The sequence below is a fragment of the Natrix helvetica genome, assembly GCF_964273705.1.
Source record: "Natrix helvetica genome assembly, chromosome: 9".
Lineage (NCBI taxonomy): Eukaryota > Metazoa > Chordata > Lepidosauria > Squamata > Natricidae > Natrix > Natrix helvetica.
In genome coordinates this window covers 9,071,681-9,094,605 of record NC_138560.1, presented here as the reverse complement: position 1 = coordinate 9,094,605, position 22,925 = coordinate 9,071,681, and the positions used below count along the sequence as shown (strand labels likewise).

The 22,925-nt window shown below is 43.7% G+C and overlaps 1 protein-coding gene across 3 annotated transcripts; it reads right to left on the bottom strand.

Annotated features, from left to right (window-relative positions):
* Positions 1-2,422: 2,422 nt before the first annotated feature.
* On the bottom strand, positions 2,423-22,282 carry UPK1A (uroplakin 1A). 3 transcript variants are annotated; one of them, XM_081962125.1, is made up of 8 exons: positions 22,149-22,282; positions 11,121-11,224; positions 9,943-10,143; positions 7,958-8,032; positions 6,846-6,953; positions 5,225-5,404; positions 3,952-4,035; positions 2,423-2,654 (listed from the first exon to the last, which is right to left on the bottom strand). In XM_081962125.1, the coding sequence occupies exons 1-8, from the start codon at positions 22,162-22,164 to the stop codon at positions 2,610-2,612; spliced, it is 813 nt and encodes a 270-aa protein (XP_081818251.1). In that variant the 5' UTR covers positions 22,165-22,282; the 3' UTR covers positions 2,423-2,609. The 3 variants fall into 3 exon arrangements, with proteins under 3 accessions (XP_081818251.1, XP_081818252.1, XP_081818253.1); XM_081962126.1 differs by lacking the exon at positions 22,149-22,282 and adding an exon at positions 21,328-21,722; XM_081962127.1 differs by lacking the exon at positions 22,149-22,282 and adding an exon at positions 13,802-13,928.
* Positions 22,283-22,925: the final 643 nt, after the last annotated feature.

The window sequence follows — 22,925 nt, the reverse complement described above, 5'->3', positions numbered from 1 at the left end:
CTTAACAAATGAGTCAAGAAAGGTCATAAAATGGGGCAAGATTCACTTAAGCGCGTGTCTCGCTGAGCAGCAGAAACTTGTTGCTCATTTGTGGCCGCAAGTCAAGGTATATAATGAGGACTACTGATCATTGATGGAATGGTCGTAACTTTGAGGGTGGCTTATCTATTACCTTGATCATGTCGATTTTAACTTTCAAACCGTCGTTAAACGAATGGCTGTAAGCCGAGGACTACGTGTAAACCACGGTGCAGACTCTGACGTGGGAATCTGCAGGGAACTGGTTCCATGGCTGATCATTGTTTTTTCCCTGGCAGGTTAGCTCTGCCTCTACCCATTGCACAAAATTGGAAGTTAGATTTCTGAGATGGAAGGCGGGGTCATCCTTGCAGCCTGCGGCTGATTTTGGAATCCTTGACGTGTGCAGATTGCGATGCTTTGTTCTTAACCGAGTTTGTTGTCCCGTCTGCAATGTACGCAGGAGCACCAAAGCATCCTAGTTGCAGCTGTAGTTAAAGTGGGCACAGTTGCCCTCCCTTTCCCACCGTGGCTTTTCTGCCACCTTATTCCGCAGCATGTGGGCCAGCCACGGCTTGACGGCCCCAAGGAAAATGGCTCCCTGCTCTTTCCTTCGTATGATGCCTCCCTGAGCGAGGCAGCACTACAAATGGGAAGCCGATGACGTGACCGTCCCATGTTCCCCCGATACTGTGAAGCGATCACTGCCATACTGGCCTGTCTATATGTGCCTGTGTTTTTAACAGCCCATGTTTCCTTGTTGCCTCTGATGTGCTGCAGTTCTTCTCTTTTTTTTTTTTTTTTGGATATAAGTTGACTTCCCTTTTTTTCTGGGATTCTTGTACTAAATGGCTTAATTCAAACCAATTAACAAATAAAGGCAAACTGGCAATCTTGGTCTCACTGTGGTCTCACTTGTCTGCAGAGGTGAAACGGGATGAAAATGTATGTATGTATACATCATATTTGGGATGTGGTGGCTCAGTGGCTAAGATACTGAGTTTGTCAGTCAGAAAGGTCAGCAGTTCGGCGGTTGGAATCCCTAGCGCTGCGTAACGGAGTGAGCTCCCATTACTTGTGCCAGCTTCTGCCAACCTAGCAGTTCGAAAGCAAGTAAAAATGCAAGTAGAAAAATAGGAACCCACTTTGGTGGGAAGGTAACAGCGCTCCATGCGCCTTCGGTGGTTAGTCATGCTGGCCACATGACCACGGAGATGTCTTTGGACAGCGCTGGCTCTTCGGCTTTGAAATGGAGATGAGCATTGCCCCCTAGAGTCAGGAACGACTAGCATATATGTGTGAGGGGAACCTTTACCTTTACATCATATTTAAGAAACGGTCAATGGGCCACTTGGTTCCTCGTTTAGTATTTGCAGCGAGAAATTCTTGGATCTCTCATCTGTTTAGGAGTTGAGACATTTGAGCCGATTGGCCTTTACAATGGAGATTAGTTGCTGTCCTGGAGTAGGCACACCAGCAAGGAAGCTAAACTGGTTTTCTTGCTAGCAAGTGCTAAGAAACTGCTGTACTAGTTATAAATTCCTTATGTGTCCAATCACACTTGGCCAATAAAGAATCTCTTCCTATTCCATCCCCATCCCATCGCGTCCCTTCTATTCTATTCTATTCTATTCTATTCTTACTCTGTGCAAGTCATTGGTCCATTGGAGACTAAATGCTTTGATGAGACTTCTCTACACGGTTGGCGGTTGGCGGTTACGTGATCGGTAACACCCATGAGTTTTAGCCATGGTTAAAAAGATAGGCGGATTGACAGATTGATGCATGGATGGACAGAGAGGACAGAAAGTTGGACAGACCGATAGATGAACAGATGGACAGACAGGACTGAAAGATGGATGAATAAACAGGACAGAAGGATGGATAGGACAGAATGATAGATGGACGGACGGACTGATCCACCTTGAGCACCAGCCCCATCTCTCCTTGCCAATCCATTCCAATCTGTTTTGACTGGGAGTGGGTCTATTCCCAGTACAGTACTGGGAGTTATCTAGCTTATGACAAATGCTCCGTGTCTGAATAATTTTCTAGGTCAATGCAGGGTGAGTTTTCATGCCATTTAAAACCTTTGTAAATCCCACTGGCTTAGTTATATACATAGAGAGAGGGGAGGAGAAAGGAGGAAAAAAGAGAAGGAGATTATAGGATTTTGCTTTTTATCACTGCGATCCTATTTTTAGAAACCCAAATTGAATTGTCAGATCGAGTTGATTTGAATTCCTGGGGCGTTCTCTGTGAATACACATAGCTCAGTCGCACATCAAGTTCCTTACAGAATTTCCCAAAGCATGTTTTTTTAAAAAAATCTCTTCACTCCTACCAAAGAACATATACATATTTTTTATTAAAAAAAAGGTTTTACTAAAGTAGTTGTGATGATTTTTCCAGAGATGCTCAATAACCTCTACGCCCAAAGTGATCTTGGGGAGTAGTCAGGCCTTGGAGAACATGTTATAGTACAGAGGGAATCCATGGAGATTCCCCACCCCCTTCAAAGAAGGGCTTCATCCCTTTGTTCATCATCTTCCTCTTCTTAGGAAAAATTCCATTTACTCAGCTGGAATTGTTCACATCGTGGTGTAATGGTATATAGCCAGAAGAACGACAGGACACTGTGGAAAACAACAACAATAATCCTCATTTACTGCAAGCCCCTTGTCAACTCGCAAAGCATCCCTAGCCTGTTCTCAAATTGCCATAGGCAAGGGGGACGGGAAACTGTCGAAGCAGCTTGGCAGCCACAAACAGAAGCATATTCCAGGCATATCTTTCTCAAGGCTGTCTCCCCAGTTACCCATAACAGCCGGATGGAAGTGATCTCTACAGCCCACGAAAGTGCTCCATTGGAGAATGTGATTTATGACACACCCTGGGGAGGGAAAGGGGGGGGGGAAACAGGGTCATAATTGGGCTGTAAATTACGTGGGGTCAGAGTTGGCTTCACTTGGGTGTGTGCTGACATGTTGCTTCTAATAGTTAACTGGATTTCTTTTGAAGCTTGGCTCGAGGCTCTTGATTTAATCAGGGCATCCGTAGGAACCCTGACACCCCTATTTAATTTTTTGTAATGGCGTGGTGCCTTTTCTTATCCTGAGTACCTCAAGCTGAATTTTATGTCCCATCCCACCACCACCTCTTCTTCAATTTTATCCTCACACACACTCATGCATCAGAAGGACTGGAAGGAACCTCGGAGATCAACCAATCCAATCCCTTGCCAAGGGTAAGCAACCACAATCTAAATTAAATTGGTTTTGAAATGGAAAACACCAATTATGGGAAAGACTTCTAGAAGCATTGCTTATTCGATGGCCTACAGATGAATTGGGATGATGTTCTATGAATTTGTAGGCACAATGAAGAATTGTAGGCCAAATATATCTAAGGAGCACTAGGTTGAGAAAGCTTGGCTCGAAGGCATGTCAACTAGATGTTATCTAAAAGCAGAAATATGTGCTACATATCAGTTCTTGGAGTTTTGCGTCATCAGACATACTGATAATGCTACAGAGTTGGGTAATGAAATGTCGGCAAGCAAACAACCAAGCTGAAAAGAGCACCAAGAACTCTACAGTTCAATCTCAAAACTACATATATTGTCTTCTGTTGAAGTTCTTGAAGAGTAGCAGGAGGAGGGGACTATTGTCCTCTAGCCTGGTGGTGAGTTTCCTTGGCTGGTTCTGGTGAAAACTGTAGTGCTGTAGACGTTTTTGAGGACAGATAGAGTGGAGTACATTCAGGATAAGCTTCATGGATAAGCAGAACTTCAGAAAAGTGGGCTCTCAATTCTCAAGTTACCACCTTTCCTCAATCTCGGAGTTCTTAAGCCATCGCTCCTATAGTTCCCACCAGAGAATTTTGGAATTGCAGCCCCAACACATCAAAAAAAGCATTTCTGCTAGGACTTACTGTGAACATAAGAATGGCAAAACCAAACCAGGAGACGCCCCAGGCATAGCTCTGTACCGCGTGCTTAATGTGTTCAAAGCAGCCCTGAGAAGGGAAAGACAAACCAATGAGATTGCCTTGAAGAGGAGCTGCCGACAGTACCAAGAATCAGAGATGGTATTCAACCAGTTCTGATCGGTTCTGGCTAACCGGTAGCGGAAAATTTGAGTAGTTTGGAGAACCAGCAAATGCCACCTTTGATTGGCCCCGCCCCCATCTCTTCGCTGCCTCCTGAGTCCCAGCTGATCAGAGTCCCAGCTGATTGGCTGGGTCTTCTTTTGTTGCCTTGCACAGGAGAATGGAGCTGGAAAGCAGTATCTTTCCCCCGGAGTGTGGTGGAAATGGAGATTTTGCAATATCCTTCCCCCAGGAGTGGGGAGTGTATAGAGATTTTGCAGTATCCTTCCCCTGGAGTGGGGTGGAAATGGAGATTTTGCAGTATCCTTCCCCCAGGAGTGGGGAGGGTATAGAGATTTTGCAGTATCCTTCCCCTGGAGTGGGGTGGAAATGGAGATTTTGCAATATCCTTCCCCCAGGAGTGGGGAGGGTATAGAGATTTTGCAGTATCCTTCCCCTGGAGTGGGGTGGAAATGGAGATTTTGCAGTATCCTTCCCCCAGGAGTGGGGAGGGTATAGAGATTTTGCAGTATCCTTCCCCTGGAGTGGGATGGAAATGGAGATTTTGCAATATCCTTCCCCCAGGAGTGGGGAGGGTATAGAGATTTTGCAGTATCCTTCCCCTGGAGTGTGGTGGAAATGGAGATTTTGCAATATCCTTCCCCCAGGAGTGGGGAGGGTATAGAGATTTTGCAGTATCCTTCCCCTGGAGTGGGGTGGAAATGGAGATTTTGCAATATCCTTCCCCCAGGAGTGGGGAGGGTATAGAGATTTTGCAGTATCCTTCCCCTGGAGTGTGGTGGAAATGGAGATTTTGCAATATCCTTCCCCCAGGAGTGGGGAGGGTATAGAGATTTTGCAGTATCCTTCCCCTGGAGTGGGGTGGAAATGGAGATTTTGCAGTATCCTTCCCCCAGGAGTGGGGTGGAAATGGGGATTTTACAGTATCGTTCCCCCAGAAGTGGGGAGGGAATGGGGATTTTGCAGTGTCGTTCCCCTACCATGCCCACCAAGCCACGCCCGCAGAACCAGTAGTAAAAAAATTTGAATCCCACCACTGCCAAGTATGCCAAAATGATAGGTAAAACATCAGGACGAAAATGGAAGACCTTGGTACCTTAGTGTTGATATAATCAATGTGGCCCAATCTGCAGCCCTCCTCGTTGACCATGATAAAGTTCCGATCACGTTTGCAGCAGTAGAATGGCCAAGGTGCCACGGCTTCGGGGAATCTACTTCGAAAGACGGAGGTATAGTTTACCCAATCCAAGGGATCATTGGCGCCACAGCACTGTTGCTAAAAGTGAACCGGTGAAAAGAAAGATCATACGCAGTATTTATTTCCAAGAGCCACATTATAAAGGACATCTTGCTGCCTTTTCTCTTGACTAGACTTTCTGCCATCCAACTTCTCTGTTAGAAAGTTAAGACTGATTTGAGTTGCTTTGAATTTCGCAGCTTTGAAGCTTTTATCAATTTTTGCAAAGGACGGAGAGCTGATGAAAACTATTTTCTTTTCCTGGCTAGTTGTTGAGCATAGCTATTGCTCCATACCTTATGCTGCCTTTCCGTTTCACTCCAATCTTTTCCCTATCTTCAATGTTCCAAATCACTAAATGTCTATGGAGATTCTCAGTCATCCTGGTCCTGGCTGTCCTAAAGGTGCTTTTTCAAGAGGCAACTGGACTTGTTTTTTCTTCGAAGATGTTTCACTTCTCATCCAAGAAGCTTCTTTAGCTTTGGCATTATTATTATAAATCCTTCCATAAACATATAAATGAATCTTACTATATACTAAACCTATAATAAGCTTAAGCTGTCTACCGTGGATCTTACGCATTTCTTTTTTTTATTTATTAAAATTTTCAATAAGTTTTACAATTATCACCCCTTCCCTCTTCCCGCCCTCCCTCCCTCCGACCTTCCAGAGCAAAGTACAGGGTATAAACATTTAACAACCATACGCTAAGATAAGCTAACTAATTTTAACCTATTACTATACTTGTGCTTTAACTCCCTCTTTATTAAACTAGTTTTAAATAAATTGTAATGTCCTTTATGCCTTCATTCATACGCTAACTGAAATTTTTTAGTCCGGTATTTATTTTGAATGTAGTCAATCCATCTTATCCAATCCAGCTTGTACTTCTCATCCGAGTGGTCTTTCAAATACGCTGAAATTTTGGCCATCTCAGCTAAGTTTGCTACTTTTAATGTCCATTCTTGGATGGTAGGCAACTCTTCCTTCTTCCAGTATTGCGCCACCAACAATCTTAGGCATTTCTTAAGAAGTCCCTAAGGGGGCGTGCATAAGCGCACCCATGTGTCTACCGTCCCTGTCCTACTGTCCCATTCATATGTACTCTTTTTATGTGTTTATGGCTATGTTTTGCTCATTTATATCCATTTATTTGTGCCATTTTTTCATGTGTTTTCATACTTGTTTCCTTGCACTTGTTGACAAATAGAAAATGAATGAATAAATAAAATAAAAATTTATTCAGCTCTGGCTGGTGGTGGGGTTTGAAAGTCAGAGCTGAAGAAGCTTCTTGGGTGAGAAGCGAAACATCTTCAAAGAAAAAACAAGGAAGTCCAGTTCCCAATCCCTAGCATTTTGACCCAGCTTGGCAGCAAAGTTGCATTGCTTTCACAGTCCCTCCATGTATGCATTCTGGATCTACATCTGGATGAAGGACGCAAGGAAAGGGCATTCTCACAGGCTGGACGATGGTATGTACCTCCATCATGAAACGGTCCCACATCCGGGTGAGTTCCCGCCCTTGGTCTGTGTCAGATGCGTAGAAGCCCAGCATCTGTTTGGTTACCAGTCTGGAATTTGATACTACCTGGGGTGGGGAAGAAGGAGAGAATGTTGGTCAACTACATTCCCCAAGCCCAGGTACACAAACATTTCACTTCCAAAGTTTCCGCTTACATAAATACTGTATATGCAAACAGATTTCTACATTTCCAAATGCATTTCTCTTTGCACTGCAATTCTGGTTTTTCTTTTTTAATCTGCAATCTATGAGGAAAAAAATACCGTTCAAAAAAGAGAAGAAAAACCCAAATGTTTCTAGATTGTCTTGGTCTTTTAGAATGAGACAAAATGACTTTTGTCCCCCTTCAGAAATGATTTTAGTACTATCTTACGCCAATTCTGCAACGGACGCTGAGCTAGTCGATCAGAAAGATCGGCAGCTCGGCAGTTTGAATCCCTATCGCCGTGTAACGGAGTGAGCTCCTGTTGTCCCAGCTTCTGCCAAATACCAGTTTGAAAGTGCGTAAAAAATGCAAGTAGAAAAATAGGAACCACTTTTGGTGGGAAGGAAAAAGAATTCTGTGCGCCTTCGGTGCTTAGTCATGCCAGCCACATGACCATGAAGACGTCTTTGGACAGTGCTGGCTCTTCGGCTTTGAAACAGAGATGAGCACCGCCCCCTAGAGTCAGGAACGACTAGCACATATGTGCGAGGGGAACCTTAATTTTACCTTTTTAGGATCAAAGGATCCATATCCTTATTCAATAAGCAATTATGGCCTTTCCTGTCTATTTGTGGACAAAAATGTACAAGCTTTATCTAAGCTTTGGTTCTCACGAAAGTTTTTGAAGAGCCAATGGATCAAAGAAATTCACCAACATTCCCATATTATGTACTATACAACACAACCATAAAGTTGATCAGAGTAATGGGGCTGACAAAGGAAGGAAAAGGAAGCTTCATTAAAATTCCCAGACTGAATTATGTTTTGGGTGGATCATTTACCATGGTAAAAGCAGACATTGGGAAAGAGTGAGCCAAAATCTTTTAGAAGACCAAGTTGGGAAGAATTTGCACTCTGTACTTACAAAATCACGATGTGTGTAGGAGCTGATGCAAGAGGCACATTCAAACAAGTAGACAACCAGGATCAGGACCAGGTACTAAAAAGTTAAAAAATAGAGATTAAAATTCAGTGTCAAAGGGGAAAAAAAACCACACCTGGAAACATTTCCTCCCCAGGATATTCACTATGGATTAGAGATAATTATTGTATCCCTTGATCTGTAGATAATGCAGATTAGTTGCTATTGTTGTTGTTCTCCCATTCTCTAGTTGGACATGATGATGGCCTGACTTTCAAAAAAGGATAAGCAAATCCATATAGAAGAGATTTTGATGAATGTTCATTATTTACACCATTTTTGAACTGATCTGGAGACCGTATGTAGATTCCATATGCTGGAGAGGAACGGCTGAGACGGAAATGTATTGTCTTTAATGCTGGATTACAAGCTAAATTTCTAATGAGCTTTCAGTGTTTTTTCTCTGATCAGGTAGATTCAGGTAGAAAAATACAAGTACTTTTTCGACCAGAGACAACAATGGAATTGCATGCCAGGAGCTATACAGATTAACAGAGTTGGAAGGGACCTTGTAGGTCATCTAGTCTACCCCCCCCCCCCCCGCCCAAGCAGACCCTGCCTACCCCATATTTGACAGATGGCAGTCCAGTCTCTTCTTGAAAGCTTCCAGTGATGAAGCTCCCACAACTTCTGAAGGCAACTTTTATTCCATTGGTTGATTGTTCTCACTGTCAGAAAATTTCTCCTTATTTCCAGATTGAATCTCTCCTTGTCCAGCTTCTGTCTATTATTCCTTGTCTGGCCTTTGGGTGCTTTGGAAAGAAGCTTGACCCCTTCCTCCTGTCTGTGGCAGCCCCTCAAATGTTGGAAGACTGTTATCATGTCTCCCTTGATCCTTCTCATCAATAGACTAGCCATGCACAGTTCCTGCAACCATTCATTGTACGTTTTAGCCTCCAGTCCCCTAATCATCTTGGTTGATCTTCTCTACACTCTTTCTAGAGTCTCAACATCTTTTTTTTATAGCGTGGGGACCAAAACTGGATGTAGTACTCTTAAGTGTGGTCTTACTAAGGCTTTATAGAGTGGTATTAGTACCTCCTTTGATCTTGATTGTATCCCTATCTATCTATCTATCTATCTATCTATCTATCTATCTATCTATCTATCTATCTATCTATCTATCATCTATCTATCTATCTATCATCATCCCTTTGTCATCTATCAGCTATCTGTCTGTCTGTCTGTCTGTGTCTCTATCTATCTATCTATCTATCTATCTATCTATCTATCTATCTATCTATCTATCTATCATCATCTATCTATCATCCCTCTGTCATCTATCAGTTATCTGTCTGTCTGTCTGTCTATCTATCTATCCATCGATCTATCTATCTATCTTAGGATCGTATTGCCTTTTTTTGGCTGCCACCAAGTCATTTCTACTTTGTCTTGGTTATCTCCACTTCCATTGACCTTCATCTCTTCCCATAGAAAAGAGAAAGCATTACAGGTAGTCCTCAACGTAACAACCTTTCATCTGAAGTTCCAATGGCATTGAAAAAAGTGACTTATGCCCCCTTTTCACATGACCATTTCAGTAGCCCCTTGGTCAGGGGATGGAAATCTGGATGCTTAGCAATTTTCATGTATTTATGACAACTGCAGTTTCCCAGGATGACATGATCCCCATCTGTAAACTTCCCAGCTGACTTCTAGAAAGCAAAGTCAATTGGGTGGGGGGAGTCAGATTCGCTTAACGGCATTGCAACTCACTTAACAACCCCAGTGATTCACTGAACAACTGCAGCCAAAGTCGTGAATGGGGCAAAACTCACCACTCCCTTGCTCAGCCATGAAAATGTTGGGCTCAATTATCATTGTAAGTCGAGGACTATTTGTATTGACCTGGTTCTTTCCCATTGCTAACTGGAGTTTCGTTGAGAAAATGTAGAGTTTAGAGAAGTCCAATTCTTGTTGCTACTCACCAACAGCACCATGAAGCGGTTGCCATTCACAAGGCTGACGATACCGAAGACGCAAACGCAGAAGAAGCAAAACCCGGTGAAAATGGAGATCCAGGCGCCTGCATAGACATCGTCTTTACCGGTGACTCCCAGGATGGGGTAGACTTTATAGGGATCAGCTGTTACCCAAATAGACTCAGCACAAAGTGCCAGCCCTGAAAGCTGTAGAAACAGGAAGGTTGTTAGCCACCAAACTACCGGAAATCAAACCAGGTTCTTTGTCATCTAGCATGTCCAAGGGGCATGATGCAGTGAGTTGTTTAGTTTAGTTCAGCTTCCTTTTGTAATCTCCCGGTGCTACACCCACACTGGTTCAGGGTCCTGTGTAATTTTGGAAGGCCCTCAAATTGTGCATTTGCATTTCATGTGTTATAGGAACCCCATCATGGTGGTTTATGGGAATGTGGCCAATGATGATTCATTCAACAAAATACAGGGAATGATGGTTTAAGTCAGGGGTGTCAAACTCAAGGCCCGGGGCCCGGATTCGGTCTGTGGGGTGATTAGATCTGGCCCGCGGGGCTGCCCTGGAAACAGCGATGGACCGGCCTGCAGTGCTTCTGTCAGTGAATATGGAGTTCAGGAGGGCCCCATGCATACCCTTGAGCTCCGTTCTCACTGGGAGGTTGCAGGAGGCTGTCGCAGCTGGAAACAGAGCTTGTGAGGACTATGTCTGGCCATGCTGGGCTCCGTTTTCACTGGAAGAAGGTTGCAGGAGGCTGTCGCAGCTGGAAACAGAGCTCGTGAGGACTACGTGCGCCCATGCTGAGCTCTGTTTTTGCTGGCAGAGGGTTGCAGGAGACTGTTGCAGCTGAAAACGGAGCTCAGGAGCCTGTTTTCGCCGGCAGAGTGATCGGGTCACCACAGGGCCCCCTGACATGAGTGACATTGAGTTGGCCACGCCCACCCTGGCCACACTCACCACGGCCTCCAAAGTCAAACACAACCCTGACGTGGCCCTCAATGAAATCAAATTTGACACCCCTGGATTAAGACAACATTTCAAAACCTTTTTTAAAAAAATCAGAAACACGAACTAGGTCATTCTATCCCCATCTTATTTTTCAGATACCAGAGTCAATACTCAGGAATTTTCCCATTGCTGAGATACAGCACTGTATTGCTTGTAGGTCTCTTACCATAATAATAACATTGCCCATCACTAACAGCCCCACAACAAAGGGAGATCTCTTTTCTTCCATATTTTTCCAGAAAGGGTTCCTTGGATACCAGTCCTCAAATTCTGCAGAAGGGAGACAAACAAACAAGAAACAATTCGCTAAGTGAAGGAAAAGAACGGTTGCAGGAACTGGGTATGTCTAGTTTAATAGAAAGAAGGACTAGGGGAGACATGTTCAGTGTTCCAATATCTCAGGGGTTGCCACAAAGAAGAGGGAGTCAAACTATTCTCCAAAGCACCTGAGGGTAGACTAAGAAGCAATGGGTGGAAACTAATCAAGGAGAGGAGCAACTTAGAACTGAGGAGAAATTTCCTGACAGTTAGAACAATTAATCAGTGGAACAGCTTGCCTCCAGAAGTTGTGAATGCCCCAACACTGGAAGTCTTTAAGAAGATGTTGGATAGCCATTTGTCTGAAACGGTATAGGGTTTCCTGCCTAGGCAGGGGGTTGGACTAGAAGACCTCCAAGGTCCCTTCCAACTCTGCTATTGTATTGTATTGTAAATTAGATTCATTGTTTTTCTCAATTTATTTATTTATTTTTATTTATTTATTTTATTATTCATATTTATAGACCGCCCCCTCTCCCGAAAGGGACTCGGGGCGGTGTACAGTCACTAAAATACGTTATAAAATACATACAAAACAGTTAAATAATTAAATACGTAGGTGGAGGAGGTTGCAAGACTGTACATAGAATAATAAATATTAAATATAGTATATAGTGTATTAAAAACTTTTTAAAACCCCAAACCCAATTAAAATGAATAAATCCCCGGGAGGTAGAACTAAGAAAGTGCCAGGCCAGCTGATTGAAATAGGTGAGTCTTTAACTTTTGCCGGAAGGAACGGAGGTCGGTGGTAGTTCGAATGTCAGGGGGGAGGTCATTCCAGAGGGTTGGGCCCATCACAGAGAAGGATCTACTCCTAGGTGTCGCCCGCTGGCATTGACTAGCAGACGGCACCAGGAGGAGCCCCTCTCTGTGTGAGCGGATAGGTCGCAGGGACGTGTGTGGTAGGATGCGATCCTGCAGGTAACTAGGTCCACTGCCATGGAGCGCTTTAAAGATGATGATCAATACCTTGAAACGCACCCGAAAGGCCACAGGTAGCCAGTGCAGCTCGCGCAGGAGAGGTGTTACGTGGGAGTAACGTGTACTTCCCATAATAACCCGCGCGGCTGCGTTCTGAACTAGCTGCAGTCTCCGGACGCGTCCCAAGGGAAGCCCCATGTAGAGAGCATTGCAGTAGTCCAGGCGAGACGTCACCAGCGCATGAGTGACCGTGCGCAGGGCACTCCGGTCCAGTAGGGGGCGCAATTGGCGCACCAGGCGAACCTGGTGGAACGCCCCCCTTGCCACGGCTGCCACATGGTCCTCCATTGACAGCCGGGCATCAAGGAGGACGCCCAAATTGCGCGCCCGCTCCACAGGGGACAATTGTTCGCCCCCTATGGCCAGCGATGGAGTCAGCTGGCTGAACCGAGGCGCCGGTAACCACAGCCACTCGGTCTTGGAGGGGTTGAGTTTAAGTCTGTTGTCCCCCATCCAGACCCCGACGGCTTCCAAACACCGGGACATCACTTCGACAGCCTCGTTGGGGTGGTTTGGGGTTGAAATATACAGCTGAGTATCATCAGCGTAAAGATGGTACTCAACCCCAAAACCACGGATGATCTCACCCAGCGGCTTCACATATGCGTTGAACAGGAGAGGCGAGAGGACCGACCCCTGTGGCACCCCACAAGTGAGTGGCCTCAGGGACGATCTCTGCCCCCCTGTCAACACACATTGCTTCCGGTCGGAGAGGTAGGAGCCGAACCACCGCAAAACGGTGCCTCCGACTCCCATCCCCTCCAACCGGCGCAATAGGATACCATGGTCGATGGTATCAAAAGCCGCCGAGAGGTCTAATAGGACCAGGATAGAGGAGCAACCCCTATCTCTGGCCCTCCAGAGATCATCGACCAACGCGACCAAGGCTGTCTCAGTGCTGTGCCCGGGTCGGAAGCCGGACTGGCGTGGGTCTAGATAGTCGGATTCGTCTAGGTGTCGCGGGAGCTGCTGCGCCACCACATTCTCGACAACCTTCGCCAGAAAGGGGAGGTTGGAGACTGGACGATAGTTAATTCTAGTGAAGGGCATTTGCACAAGCCAGCTTCTTTCATACCTTCCACATCTGCACTTCATAAAATGTTAATATGTTCTGGTTTGCCAGTTAGCTAACAAGCTGGTTATTTGTGGGCCAGGTGCTTCATGGCATGCCCATTTGTATCAACATATACTTTTTGGTGTTTTCTATGGTACACCAGGTAGCCCTGCTGATATGCTTAGCTACTTTTTTTGAAAACATGTATTTTAAGACGGCAACTTCCTAAATACTCCCAGTCGTTTTACTCCATTGCTTTAAATGCTTCCAAGTTTGCACAAGTGAGAAGTGTAAGGTGGAGGCAGCAGCATACAAATGAAAAAGAATGTATTTTGAAAATGCATTTGGTTCCCAGGCCAACAGGTGCATTGATATAACTACTGCTTTTGACCTCTCCGAAACATTCCTGAAAGATAGAAGGAATTTAATACGGAATGCTTGGGAAAAATAGAGATGCAACAATATATTGTTTATCATATATCTTATCTGACCTGCAGAAGGAATCCTCAAGCAATTTAGGGAATCCCGTTCCCTCTTTTCCAATCCCCAGATTTTCAAGGAAAGTTCTGCTCGCCATTTCTGAAGCCTAGAGGAATATTATCCAAAGGTGGACAAAGCTGGTGTTGACATTCAGGTGTCAGAAGTCCTCACTGCTGACTGAGTTAGCTGACTATGGTGAAGTACCATCTGGAATGCCAGAGGTATTTATGGTCCGAAATCATTCATGATAAAGAGCATATTTATTGTTAAATGAGTTGAGAGAAGGAGAAGGAACAGTAAAAGCAGAAGGGAGAAGAGAAGAAAGAAGAGGAGGAGGAGGAGGAGATGGAAGAGAAGGAGGAGGAAAAGGAAAGAAAGAAGGAGGAGGAGGAGGAGATGGAAGAGAAGGAGGAGGAAAAGGAAAGAAAGAAGGAGGAGGAGGGGGAGAAGGAAGCTTCAGAAAAGATTGAATTCAGAACAAGAAATAGTCTGCACCATGGGTGTCCAACCGCACGGAGTGAAGAGGAATTGTCTTGGGCCATATATAAAATGTATAACGTAGTTAATATATGTATATCCCACAATGTTAAAAATTTTGCAATCTTGTGAGGCCACATTACTAGCTACCCAGGGCCTCAAGCAGCCCATGGACTGTGTGTTTTGGACATGCTTGGTCTACACTGTGCCTGACAAACACATCCAGCCATTTGATTCCGTCTTTTTTGCTTTCGAAACTGGACATGGAATGATGAATTAAAACTTTTTGCAACGTCTTTGCGCCTCGGAATGAAGCAAGGGACAGATGGAAAGAATCAAGCATCAACTGAAACTCTACTGGGGAAGTATCTCTGATCAGGGAGCGACCGTCCCCGAGTCCTGTTTCTTGCCCTGTTGAATCCACAAAGGGCAGGTTTAACTTGTCAGGTTGGACATAAGGCTGAGGAGGCAGCATAGCAGAGATTCCTGGATGCCCCACATTGCACCATCCAGGATAGCTCTGCGAGGAGAAGGAGAGGAAAACAAGAGCCAGTTTTCTACATCTTAAACCAGTCCCACCTGGTATGCTTTGCCCCACCTTTCTGAGAAAATACCAACTTTTCTTTCAGGAGGTGAGCACCTGCCTATCTACTGATCAGAGTCTGAGAGAAACGAACGTGGGTTTAGAAATTCAACTCGCTTCCTTACTAGTGTTTTCCCAAGCGGGAGTTGGCCTTCGAAGCCAATTAGCAAAGAACCTTGGGAATAGCTGCAATTGCTTTATAGCAGGGGTGTCAAACTCGGGGGCTGGATCCGATCCCTGGGGTGCTTAGATCTGACCTGTGGGGCCACCCTGGAAACAGCGAGAGAATGGCTCACGGTGCCTCTGCCAGTGAAAACGGAGCTTGGGAGTGCCAAAGCAGAGGGTAGTAATAGGATGTCACAGCCAAAAACGGAGCCCGTTTTCGCTGGCAGAGGCACCGATAGATCTAGTAGTGGTGGCGGTGCGAGGGTCCGCCCACCCACCCTGACATCATCACGTGCCTCAACAGAAACACACACTGGCAAGATATGAATTTTATTGGGTAAACACACCACCCATCCCACGCCAAAGATTTCTACCTTGCTCTTTCAATGTGTGTGCTTCATTCAAGAGCGATGACAACATTTAAAAAGATGATTGAAAAGAAAAGTCTCCTTTAAGTTAAGTGACCCTTGCTTTAAGATCGGACCCATCCTCTATACAATGGTTTTTCTTTTTTCTTTTTCTTTTTTCTTTGGCAACGGTAGAAAAGTGGCTTTCTCCTGTCTTCTTCCAGGATGTTTTGATTTCCTGACCTACTTTATCTCTCCAGGAATTTTGCAAAGCCTGACTCTGTTTCATTTCAGAGTTCAGGGACAGTTAATCAAGCATATCCAATTACCAAAGCTGGAAAAGGGTACTGCGTTTAAAATACTTAAAAAGACAAAGAGCTTCCCCCCCAAAAATACATTTCTAAAAATGCAAAGGAGAGTTCCAAAAACATCTTTAAACAGGCAAAGGAAAACAAAGGTTCTTTCTAAAAGATTTTTTTATTGTCTATGGCAGGGGTGTCAAACTCAAGGTCCGTGGGATGGATGTGGCCAGCAGGGTGGCTGCAAGCAGCCCTCCTGAGCTACAGGAGGCCATTGCAGCTGAAAACAGAGCTCAGGAGCTTGTTTTCACTGGCAGAGCACTAGGGCCACCACAGGAACCCCTGACACGAGTGACATTGAGCTGGCTATGCCCATCCTGGCCACACCCATTCCATCCCTGCATGGTCAAACACAACCCTGATATGATCCTCAATGAAATTGAGTTTGACACCCCTGGTTTACTGAGTGAATGGTGTCTTAAAAAGGAATGTCTCAAGCCACAGAATCAACAGAGAGAACATCAACTTGGCCTTCTGAATTAAAGGTGAAGCGACCGAGAAGGCCCCTATCACTGCTAGCTATCTTGAATATTATATATTAGAAAGGTAAGAGGATAAAATTGGGGAATAAGCTAACAATGCATACCTTGGCTAAATCAAGATATTTTATTGCTTGAAGCAAAGGACACCACCCCATCCTGATTCTGATTTAAAAGCAGCAAAGGAGCTTAAACATCAGTGCCTTTCCCTGGGGCACCACCTTATTCTAATGGGAGGGCCATCCCTCCAGAGAGATGGGTGTGGAGGAGTGGTAACAGTTCACAATTCTGGCAGCGTCTCCTGGTTTGAACAGCTGCCAGATTAGACAATGAACCTTGTCTATGGTGATGTTGCTCTTGTCTCAGGAATTAGCAAGAAAGTAAGACCACACTTAGAATACTGCATCGAGTTTTGGTCATGACAAAAAAGACGTTGCGACTTTGGAAAAAGTGTAGAGAAGAGCAACTAAGATAATTAAAGGTCTGAAGACTACAAAGTATGAAGAATGGTTGCAGGATTTGGGTACGGCTAGTCTACAGGAAAGAAGGACTAGGGGTGACACGATACCAGTGTTCCAGTATTTGAGGGGCTGTCCAGGGGTGGTATTCACTTACTTTCCCTACTGATTTGCAAATGTGAGCATGCGGCCACCCACGATTTCCACTACTGGTTCAGGCGAACCAGTCTGAACTGGCTCCATTTTCCCTGGAAGAGGGTTGCATGAGCCTGTAGCAGCCGAAAACGGAATTCAGGAGCCCATTTTCACAGGGGCACCCGGCACGAATGATGTTGAGCTGGCCATGCCCATTTTGGCCACGCCCACCCCAGCCCCCAGAGGTCAAACACAACCCCGATGTGGACCTCAATGCAATCAAGTTTGACACTCCTGCTGTAAGCCTTCTAACTGTGATAGCCACGACATAGGAGACAATCTGCCCTTCCACTAGATTAAAGGGTTTAATGGATCATAGCACCCGGCCTTGCGATATCTGATATAAATTCATGCATATCTGCACTTGGCTATATCCAGGTTGCTGCAAGGAATGATTCATTCATTTATTTTTATGTATTTGCATTTCAATAATGTACTCTGGATGCCCAAGGCTCTTGTAATTTAATAAACAGAAGCTATTCGTTGACATACATTTTGCTAAGAGAGTGAACAGGTAGGGACTTGAACGTGTATTGCTTTCTAGTCCCAATATTTTAATCACTGTATCATATTGGTTTGCATATTTTTTCACAGGAAACAGTGGATAATTGATTCTGCATCCCAGTTAAACTTGGGAGGCGTCAAGATTTGAATACCCATCCTCCACTCAGATTTCTGGAAACCTAAAATCTTCTTTTCTCTCGGTGGTGGTCCTTCACAAATATCCACGATTCAATCCATCCAACAAAGTTTTTGGATATACTGAACTATAAGGGTTAGATTTGTTTAAAGTGCTAAGCTTGTTGAGGATCTAACAATTCAACACAAAGTCATATTTTCCAGCTATCCATGCTATTAATACATTATTAATCAACATAGGTTGTAAACATCCCCTGTGGGAACTGGTAGAACATCCAAGGCACAACCATCACCATAATAAGTCAGGGGTTTATAAGTGCTCTAAAAGACGACGATGAGATCGTTTTTATCACAAACATCTAAAGTCCCCAAAGCTTTCACTGCAATGAACTCATTAGACTGTGAGATGGCATTAAGGCTCCAGTTGGCTTTTGCTACAGCTGATTATTCTGGTTATGTTTCAGGAAGAACATCACAATTAAGAACTTTAATGAAGTACAGCTCTGATTCTACTATTCTAATCCAGCATTTATTACAGTAAGACTTGGAGCAATGGGTCTGAAGGACAACAATTGCTTCCTCAACTTTCTTGAAGGGGATCCCACCTTACAAACCCCACTTACCTGTTAGATGTATGCCAGGCAACTCTAACCTGTTCTGCAAGATACAATCGTCTCAACATTGGCCTTTATACATTCGTGAAGGAGGTGGGAGCAAAAGGGTCAGGGACCTGGACTGGATTTTCTGGCTGAGAAGCTGGATGGACCAGCAACCAAGATTGGTGTCCTGTTTCCGCCTTTTCAATTATTCCTGCCCCACCCAGGAATAGTTGTTTGATTGACTGTCTACTATCATTTCCAGAAAAAAGAATGGAGGCTTTTGAACTATGGTGCTGGAGAAGACTCCTGCGAGTCCCTTGGACTGCAAGGTGATCAAACCAGTCAGTCCTAGAGGAGATCAATCCTGACTGCTCTTTAGAAGGCCAGATCCTGAAGAGGAAACTCAAATACGTTGGCTACCTAAAGAGAAGGAAGGACTCCCTGGAGAAGAGCCTAATGCTGGGAACGATTAAGGGCAGAAGAAGAAGGGGATGACAGAGAATGAGGTGGCTGCATGGAGTCACTGAAGCAGTGGGCGGGAGCTTAAATGGACTCGATGGTAGAGGACAGGAAGTCGTGGAGGAACGTTGTCCATGGGGTTGCGATGGGTCAGGTGTGATTTCGCAACTAACAACAACAACACCATTTTCAGCAAAGGGTGGTTCAATAGAAGAGAAAGAATGATCCCTTAAATATTTTTGGGAGGTCTACAAGGCAGATAGATGAGGAAACAGGGGCTCATTTCACACATTGTGTTAAGAATTTGCATAACATGTTAATTTCCCCCCGTATTTGTTATCTCAAATTACTTTTTTTTAATGTGGAAAGACAGCTAAACACATGCTACTAAAAATTCAAATGCATAGTTGTATTATGTATTAACCGTATTTTTATACTGTATCATCAACCTTTGGGCAACATACAAGAATGAGTTCTCTATATAATAAAATATCATAAATTCTCTACCAGCACCAAGTAAATTAACTCTCCCCCCTCTGCACTAGTGACTACATAGTGACATTATCCTATTGTCCTTTTGTAAAGCAATTTAATAAATATTAAAAAAAAACTTTGGAGGGGGTGTGCTGAGAGTGGAAATTTTTCAAACATAATTTAATATTCATCAACTCAACATTCTTTCCAGGTTTTTTGGCAAACAGCTAAATTTTTACGTTTAGTTGGAACAATATATTGAGATTTTGTGAAGATATTTCATAGCCAAATAACATGCTCCCCTCATGAGCATTAACATTTAATTTATTTACAGTATTTGTTTCCTGTCTTTTTGAAAGTGAAAATCAAAATAATAAAACTCAGACTCACTTTAAAGTGAATAGATTTATTGGAGAAAAAAAAATTACAGTCTCATGTGTAAGAGGCGGAAATATAGCCAATAACCTCAGACAAGACTATTTTTCTTTCCTTTAATTTATTCAAGAATTAGAACTAGTAAAATATAAGGAGTAGACCTATAGGAATCAAGACTTTAAAGCAGGTGTATCCATCCTTGGCAACTTTAAGACCTGTGGACTTCAACTCCCAGAATTCCCCATACTAAATGGGTAATTCTGGGAATTGAAGTCCAGAAGACTTAAAGTTGCCTTGGCCTCATTGAGGTGAACTTCCCACATGTCCCAACAATTTGGAAAACAGCAGGATGGAAAAGACTGCCTTGGAGAAGCAGATCTTTCATAATTTTATCTAATAGACGAGTATTTTTCAACTTGGCTTGAAGATGTGTGGACTTTAACTCTCAGATTTGAAGTCCATGCATCTTCAAGCGACCAAGATTGAGAACACTGTAATAGACCATCTTGGTTTCCCAGAATACTGAATGTTTGTCCTCTGCAAACACATATAGAGTTTTGCCAGCCTTGTTGTTAGTTGCAAAGTCATGTCTGACCCATTGCGACCCCATGGACAATGTTCCTTCAGGCCTTCCTGTCCTCTATCATCCTCTGGAGTCCATTTAAGCTCCAGCACCAGCCTTAGTGTGACATGTTTGTTCAGACATTCACTTCTCCGCAAACAGGCTTTTCTTGCCTATGGATGAATCATCAGGCATATGATGCAAAGGTTTGTAGGTTTCCTTTCATGTAGGAAAATCTGTTTTTACAAATATTGGTAGGAATGATCTGTATAATTTGATACCTTGATGTTATGATCAAGTTAGTACACTGCCTTGGAGAATCCCAGGTACAACCCACTCATTCACAAATTATATATATATAATAAATATATATATTTATCAGCACAAATACAACATATATATATTTATTATAAATAGATTAGATATAGATATGATATAGATATAGATAAATAGATAGATATGTACATACATATACATATGTATACATACAGTATATATACATACATACATATATACATACATAAATAAATACAGTACACACACACACACACACATACACACACACGCTAAATTGTCTAAAATTATAAAGGAATATCAAGTCAATGCTGGAAATATGAAAAGAAGGGATTCATTTACGTATGTTTATCCTGCTTTTATTATTTATACAAATAACTCAAGGTGGAGAACCTATCCAACTCACCTCCTTCCTCCTGTTTTTTCACATAACAACAACCCTGTGAAATGGATTGGGCTGAGAGAGAGCGACTGGCCCAAAGTTATCCAGCTGTTTTTCATGGCTGAGGTGGGATTTAAACTCACGGTCTCTTGTTTTTTAGCCTGGAGCCTTAACCACTAGACCAAATTGGCTTTTTTTAAAAAAAAATCACACATGGTTTCTACCAGTTCAGACCGGTTCAGCTGAACCGGTAGTGGTTTGGCAGCCTGGGTCAATGGAACCAGCAGCGACATAGGCATGTGCTGCCCCCGAACCGGTTCTCCAGGTGGCACCGTAAGTGCCGCCATCTTGTTTTTTGCTTCTGCGCATGCGAAAAACAATTTTTATTGCACTGTGCATGCCCGTGCAGTGCGCATCAGGCGCAGACGCACGAAGCACACACAAGCGAATCAGCAGTGGTGCCTTCTGGAACCCTCCCCTGATATTGACCTCAACAATCTGGGTCACTGTGGCTCTTGAGGAAATTAGAAACGAAATACAGGAAATTAATAGTGTATATGATAATTCCTTTGGTAGCCTATCCCAACATCTGTTCTAAAAAATGGGAGGGGCAGGAATGGAGAAATAATTCCTATTGGGCAAAGTTGAATCCATGGACTGATGGCTGTTTAGATGGTAATGGGTACTTACTTCAAATGCAACAAGCTTTCAAATTGTCTCTACTTCCGAAGTCTGAATGGATCCCTAGACACCTTTTTTCTGTTCCTATCCTTCTGGTGCCACCAATAATCCTGATTCTCTCAACTGCTTTATCTCCTATCTCTAGCACCCTAAGGAATATTGCACTCAGCTGGAATACAAGTACTTCACACAACGTGGGAAGGTCAAGCCAACCAAACTAGGTTAGAGATCTGGTTTCCGGACTAGGGTGCTGTGTGAACGACAGTCCAGATGAGTTAATTTAGACAATCATGATTAGATCAACTCCAGTTTAGCTTTTGGGTGGAGTCAGTCATGTCTTTGGCTTTAAGAGTTCAAACGTGGTCAATATATTTCAGAAGCAGTGATTCCGATTTGATCCTCAGCTGTGGAAAGCGGTAGGTTTACATATTATATTTAGAACCAAACAACTGTAATTGCATTTGTGAACAACCGTTTTGAAGTGCAATTTATGTTTAACCATAAAGGCCATTGTTGGCTCCTGGGGGAGGGGGGGGGGAAAGGACACTGCAAAATCTCCATTCCCAACCCACTCTGGGGCCAGCCAGAGGTGGTATTTGCCAGTTCTCCAAACTACTCAAAATGTCTGCTACTGGTTTTCCAGAACCTGCTGAATTTCACCCCTGCTTAGAATCCTCTGAGAGCTTGCCTTGGGGTGCCACACAGCTAGACTATAATCCTATTCGGCATCACTTTCCTTGGCAGGAACATGCTCTGGTGTCCCTTTTGAAAAATGCAAGGATTTGCTATTGTTTAAATGTCCAGCATTTGGATTTGAACATATGACCTACCTTCACCAACTAGCATGTCCCCCTTGATTTTGAAAGCACTAATTGCATGGTAGTTGATAAGGATGGGTGTATCATATACATCATGACTAGATGATAATGGTACCAAAGCTTAAAGGTTGCTTACGATGATGTCCAGAAGATAATTTCACCGAAATATGCTGATTTCAATTTCAAGTCTTTTTAGTCATCTGTTTAGAGATCTTTCCCCATCTCAGGTTTGGCCAAACCATAAATTGCCGTGGTTTCCAAATTAGGTTTACACAAGCTCTGGTTATGGCAATCAGAGCTTACACTAACGAATAAGGGTGAAAGGAAAACCAGAGAACTATGAATCAGGCTAAGGAAATAGGAATTAAATGTCTAAAGAATAGGGTGTTGCAAAACAATTTTCTCAGTTTTTCTTGGGGCTGATGACGCATTTCTATTAAAAACCCTTGCAAATATGGCAATCAACCAGTGAAAAGTATGCCGTTTCATGTCTTTTCTCCATATAAAGGTTAAAGGTTCCCCTCACACATATGTGCTAGTTATTCCCAACGGTGCTCATCTCCATTTCAAAGCCGAAGAGCCAGTGCTATCCGAAGACGTCTCCATGGTCATGTGGCCGGCATGACTAAGCGCCGAAGGGGCATGGAACACTGTAACCTTCCCATCAAAGGTGGTTCCTATTTTTCTACTTGCAATTTTATGTGCTTTCGAAATGCCAGGTTGGCAGAAGCTGGGACTAGTAATGGGAGCTCACTCAGTTACGCTGTGCTAAGGATTCGAACCGCAGAA

Coding starts and splice junctions, on each gene's coding strand:
- UPK1A (XM_081962125.1), bottom strand. Junction 5,405..6,845: donor GGGACCGTTTCATGATGGAG/GTACATACCATC, acceptor GTTCACTTTTAG/CAACAGTGCTGTGGCGCCAA. Junction 2,655..3,951: donor TTGCCATTCTTATGTTCACA/GTAAGTCCTAGC, acceptor TGTTTTCCACAG/TGTCCTGTCGTTCTTCTGGC.